The sequence below is a fragment of the Prosopis cineraria genome, unplaced genomic scaffold (genome assembly GCF_029017545.1).
Source record: "Prosopis cineraria cultivar Desert tree isolate PC_DT_omini unplaced genomic scaffold, ASM2901754v1 PC12, whole genome shotgun sequence".
NCBI lineage: Eukaryota > Viridiplantae > Streptophyta > Magnoliopsida > Fabales > Fabaceae > Prosopis > Prosopis cineraria.
This window is the reverse complement of record NW_026555343.1, coordinates 691,521-697,430: the sequence shown is the minus strand read 5'-3', so window position 1 is coordinate 697,430 and position 5,910 is coordinate 691,521. Positions and strand designations below refer to the sequence as shown.

The window sequence follows — 5,910 nt, the reverse complement described above, 5'->3', positions numbered from 1 at the left end:
TAAGAAAAAAATGGAGAGAGAAGAAAAAATTCCTTCGTTAATTTGGAAGTTCATTCTCTTCATTTTTAATACAAAATTATAAAATATTAAAATATTAAATTAGGTGGTGTAATATTTTAAATAATAATATTTAAATTATTAAATATTAAAATACCTAAATTTTTCACAATATTTTTTAAAATTTATTTTAACAAGATTTTAGAGTACTCAGCATTCTTAAAAAAAACTTTAAGGTGCTTAATGCTCCTGAAAAGAGAGTTCAGGGGCAAATTAATATCAAAAGATATGATCAAAGTCTTACATATCACTATGCATGAGCACACGCATATGTCACATTAGCATATAATGGCAGAATTAATAGTTTATTAACCAAGAGGATTTTTGTTTCTGAAAAAATAATTCAATAGTAAAATTATTCCTCTTAAAAATATAGGATGGTTAATGTTCTTAAAAAATAAGTATGGGAGTAAAATTGAATCTTAATTCTTAATTTTAAAACTACACAATTGCAGCCAATGCATCAATGACACATCATTTCAAAAAGCACGCACCCTTGCATTACCTCGTGACATGAAATCTCATTAACCTTCATCAACAAGACCTGATTTTTGAGATCATTTTAAACTATTTAAATTTTAATTTAAATGATTCAGATATAAAGTATTATTATATATTATATTTATTAAAATAAAAATTTAAAAATAATTTTAATAAATTTTTTATTTTTGATAAGATTTAAATTTCATTTGGAGGGTTTAATTTAATATTAAAATTTTTATAATTGATGTATATTAATTATCTAAATATATTCTACATAGTCCAAATTAATATCTAATTAAATATGAATTGTAATTTGTGCATGGTACATCTGGATAATCAATATACAGTAATTATAAAAATTTTAATATTAAATTAAATTTTTTAAATTAATTTTAAATCAGATTAAAAATAAAAAATTTATTAAAATCATTTTTTAATTTTATTTTAATAAATATAAAGTAAAAATATAATAATATTTTAAATTTAAACTATTCAAATTTAAATTTAAATTGTTCGATCGGTATGGTTTAGATCTCATCACAGACCATAAGTACCGAAGCCAGGTCCCCGCCAACGATTTGCCCACACTCGGTCACCTTAAATATCGTCGCAAAGAAACAGAGAAGCACCCAAACTTGCACCACCATTTTCTTTTTTCTACGCCAGAACTCCTTTTCTTATCCATTTTCCTTTTCCTAGAGCTCTAGCGGAACTCGAATACTACGAGTTCGTTCGAAGAGAGTGAGCATCCAAGAAAACCAGACAGAGATATGTCGAGCGTCGTCGGTGAGTCTTCAGAAGCAAAGACCCAACTTGAGTCTCAGCAGGCCGCAGCAAATGAGGCCGTGACGGCGGCTGGAGGCGGTGGAGTTTATGACATACTGCGCCGAGAAAACGGGGAGGATTTGTTGAAGAGAAGCTTATTGGGTTTGAGGACAATGGCTCTGCTGTTCTCCTGCATTGGTCTCATGTTGATAATCGTCATGGCGGCCAGCAATAGTGAAGGCGATGGGTCTGGTTTCAATGAATTCGAAGAATACAGGTAGATTTCTGTGACATACTACGTACTGGGTTCTTGATTAAGATTCAAGCCAAGGGTTTGTTGAGCTTGATGAATGTGGAAATTTGTAATAATAGGTATATACTAGCTGTGACGATTATATCCACAATGTACACAATAGGTCAAGTGTATCGTCAAGTTCAGGAACTTTGTAACGGGAAAGACCTTCTTCAGCCAAAAACGATGTCGTTGATTGACTTTCTTGGAGATGAGGTTTGGCATTCCTTCTTCCTCAATCGACCTGCTACAAATAAAAGAAGTTTGGGTTGATAAAGTCTCTGAATATATAATGTGATCAAAATGATTGGTGATTTCAGATAATGGCATATCTACTGTTATCAGCAGCATCTTCAGGGATGCCACGGACAAAGGGATTGAGGAAGTATGGAGGATACGATGATAATGTCAATATGTTTTTCGACTCTTCAGCTGCAGCCATTAGCATGTCAATTATGGCCTTCGTTTGCTTAGCACTTTCAGCTCTCCTTTCTGTCTTCAAACTATATGTCCACTCACATACCTAATTACACCTGATCATCTCCCACACTGATACATATTATGATAGTAAGCTTTAATTTCCCTTTCACTCAATAATCTTGTTTCATATTATTGAGAATATGTGATGTATCTTTCTTACTTGTCTTTTTGGTCTTGTTTTGTCGTTTACTCTGGATAACTATTTCAGTCTTTTCGTTCAGATTGTGTATTCTATAAATACAGTACAAACATTTTCTCAGTTAATACAAAAGTGTATCATTCAAAATACCAAATAGTCGCATTAGGTCCTTTGTATGGATCTGTAGATCCATTGATTTCAACATGACATCAGAGCATCAGGTCGTGAAGTGGGCCAGAAGAAATGTTGCCTGTGATACTTGCATGAAATTACCTGTATCAAGGGCCAAGATTGATATTCAAGATATGGTTCAAAGGAGACAAATTCCTGGACCCATCAATTAAAAGGTCAAGTTAGCAGAAAACATAATATTTAATTCCTGTATTTTAATTTACATGCGTTTTAAAATTGATCCCTCTACTTTTATTTCATTGTTACAAAAGCCTAATTTTTGTTTTCTATCAGCAAAATTAGTCTCTCCAATGTTGAAGCAGCATTAACGGTGTCACATTTGCTGACAATTGACATACACTAACCGTGTTAATTAGGATGCTGAGATGTTAAAATAGTGATGAGGTGGCATGCTGATTCAGAAAATTGGAGGTTGGGGGGAGAAAATAGAGCTTTGAACCATCTACATCAAAAAATAGGAAAGCTTAGGGCAAAATCTTGAAGGAAAAAGGTTCAGAATTGCAAAATGCTGGTGAATGGTAAAATCCATTTTCTTCTTCAATTTGGTTTATAAAGTGCAAGAAGAAAAGATACAGCAAAAGAACAGCGAAGTTTGAAGAAGAAATGTCTCCACTTACGATGAAAGCCATGTTTGTATATAATAAAAGCATAAAGAAGACAATACTACTAGAAGCAACAATTTTTATCCCCTGTTACAAGCATCTGGTTCTATATGGTACAAACAGTGATTTCTCCCTTTTATTGTCTTTGATTAATAGATTTAAGGAAGGTGCCACCGAAACCCATGCCAGAGGAAGTCAGGTAAGGTCTTCTTTATTAATCTCCACTTAACTCTACAACAACAACAATAAGCCTTTATCCCACTAGGTGGCATCGACTATATGAATTGCAAGACGTCATTGTGCTCTATCGTTTATCAAGCTTTTAAAAATATTATTAATTAAGAGATCGTGTTTAACAATTTTTAAGAGTATTCTCTTAGGCCTTTATCTACTCCTCTTAACAGGGCTTAAAGTTATATGTTTCATGTAACATCCCAATTTAAATTTTAATAGTTAATTTGGGTTAATAGAAATTTTTAAAAAAATATTTAGAGGTAAGCAAATTAGAAGGAAATGATTGTTAAATCTAATCAGGATATAATTCTAAAAAAATAATAATAATTAATTAATTAATTAAAAAATATTAAATTATTATTATTATTATTAAAAAAAAGAAAATGTCTAAAGAAAGAAAGAAGAAGAAGGATAAGAAGAAATCGCTATCGGTGCTCTCCCACGGCAATCATGACACATATATATATAATAATAAAAAAAAAGAAGAGAGAGGAAAGAGGAAAAAAAAACCATGTAGGACCCATGGTTTTTTTTTTATAAAATCACCCTCCTTACTTCATTTCTTTATTTCATCCCTGTACGCGAGCTGAGGCAGAGAGCGAGCGAGAGAGCGAGCGACATTGATGGAGAGGCTGACTGATTTAGAAGGTGAAATTCCATAATAGGATACTTCATATGAGATTTTAAGTATTCTAAAACTAGGTAAGTGTTCTAAACATTTTTCTTAGTCATATTTTCTCTTTGGTTTCTGATTTTGTGGTGGTAAAAAATTTAGGATTTGGAAGAGGGATGAATTTATGTTGAATAAATATGGTTTTGAGGTTGTTAGTAGTGTAATAAATATTCTAGAGTATTATTTTGTTGATAGAATTAGAATTTGAGGCATTTGAGTTTATCCCTAGATTTTTATGGGTAGATTTTTAGTTAAATCTGAAAATATAAATTGATTTGTTGATATTTAGATGATTATTTGAGATGAGAAATAAATTATTATGGCTATAGAATAATGATTCTAGGCTTGAAATCAAGTTTGCAATTTTTGGGTATTTTTTTTATGTGCGAATTTTTGGAATAAAAAGAGAAATTTTGATATTAGAAAAATATTTGAATGAAATTATTGTGAAGGAGACTATTAAACTAAGTAGATAGGTTCAAATACATGAAATTAAATTTTAGAATTCAAGAGACTAAGACTAATTTCTTAAAAAATAAATAAATAAATAAATATAAAATAAAATAAAATAAATACTTAGGTGTTAGAGTATGAGTGAAAATTGTGTTAATAATATTATTGACACATTGGAATATGATCAATTATAGATTAATTTTCTTTTGACACCATTTAAGCTTTGGAAAGCTTTGGAAGTGTTGTAACTTGAGGGGTAACTTTTGACCTCTCAAAGGTTGAGGTAACCGGGGGAAATCTATTTTATGCATTTGTATATTAATTAATTAATTATATTGGTGAAACAAAAGAATATATATATATATATATCTAAATTTGAAATAGTTGTTTGTTATGCATGTGGCTTTGTTGAGACTTTATGATTTGTGACCAAGTTAATTGTGACTTGGTATAAGTAATGAGATTGATGTTGATGATGATGTGCACAATCTTGACTATAAATTATGAATTATATATATGAGTTTTTTTTTAAAATGCATTTTTTTATTAGTATGATCATATGGTGGGAGTTCGCCTTAGTGAAGGAGTTAGCGATTACACAAAATCCATATGGTATTTGGCTATTAACCAATAATCCTAGGGGTTATAGCCGCTACTTACCTTGTAAGGTACTGTAGCATTATTCCTATTAAGGGACTTGACCCTACTGGCCTACCTGGAGTTTTGGGTAGAGCTAGTTTTGGGTATGACACCCCATAATATGTGATTTGGAGGAAACCGTGTTCATAAGTGAGTAAGGTAACCCTGGCCCGGTAGCCCCTCATGATATGATTAAGGCTTTAGGTAGTCTCACCACATGGATAATCCCTTCCGGTTGTTAGTCCACGGATTTCATGTCAGAGGAAATAAGGGGGATATAAGGAAGAGATTGATCATGCATATTATTATTATCATGCCGTTTGAGTGATTGATGGCTATGTTGAGAATATGATTATAATTGTAGAAATGAGAACATGTAGTAATTATGCGAATAATGTATATGTGGCTATTTGTGCAAATTTTATACTTGACTTTATTCTTGAAATTATTCACATGAGTTAAATGTTAATGTGATTAACATGTTATTAATGTGATTGTTTGAATGGTCACCTTAATAAATTTATTGATTACTTGCATTCATGATTAATTATCATGCATTTGTATAACTTAGATATACCTTAGTTACTGAGTGGTTGTACTCACCCCTCTCTTTTAACATATTACAGGAGCTAGCTCATCTGAGAAGAACAGAGGAAAGGAGCATTAGGCTAAGTGATAATAATCACTTCTGTAGGCCTCTCTCCTTTTATGTTGATATGTGTATTTAGTTTATGATATTGTCAATTAGAATAATATATTCTTGATCCATTTGCACTATGGGTTTTGTGTAGGATGGAAAGGTATTTTGGGCTCTTGAGATTGTGTTTTGATGCTTGTATTATAATAATGGGTCAAAATATTTGTGCAAGTAAAAATAGTTATTATCATGCTTCCGCATATA

At 31.2% G+C, this 5,910-nt stretch overlaps 1 protein-coding gene across 1 annotated transcript; it reads left to right on the top strand.

Moving 5' to 3' along the window:
• Positions 1 to 1,310: 1,310 nt before the first annotated feature.
• LOC129288236 (CASP-like protein 4B1) lies at positions 1,311 to 2,560 on the top strand. The gene is made up of 4 exons (XM_054924746.1): positions 1,311 to 1,582; positions 1,678 to 1,813; positions 1,918 to 2,045; positions 2,404 to 2,560. Exons 1-4 carry the CDS (start codon positions 1,311 to 1,313, stop codon positions 2,558 to 2,560), a joined length of 693 nt encoding a protein of 230 aa, XP_054780721.1.
• Positions 2,561 to 5,910: the final 3,350 nt, after the last annotated feature.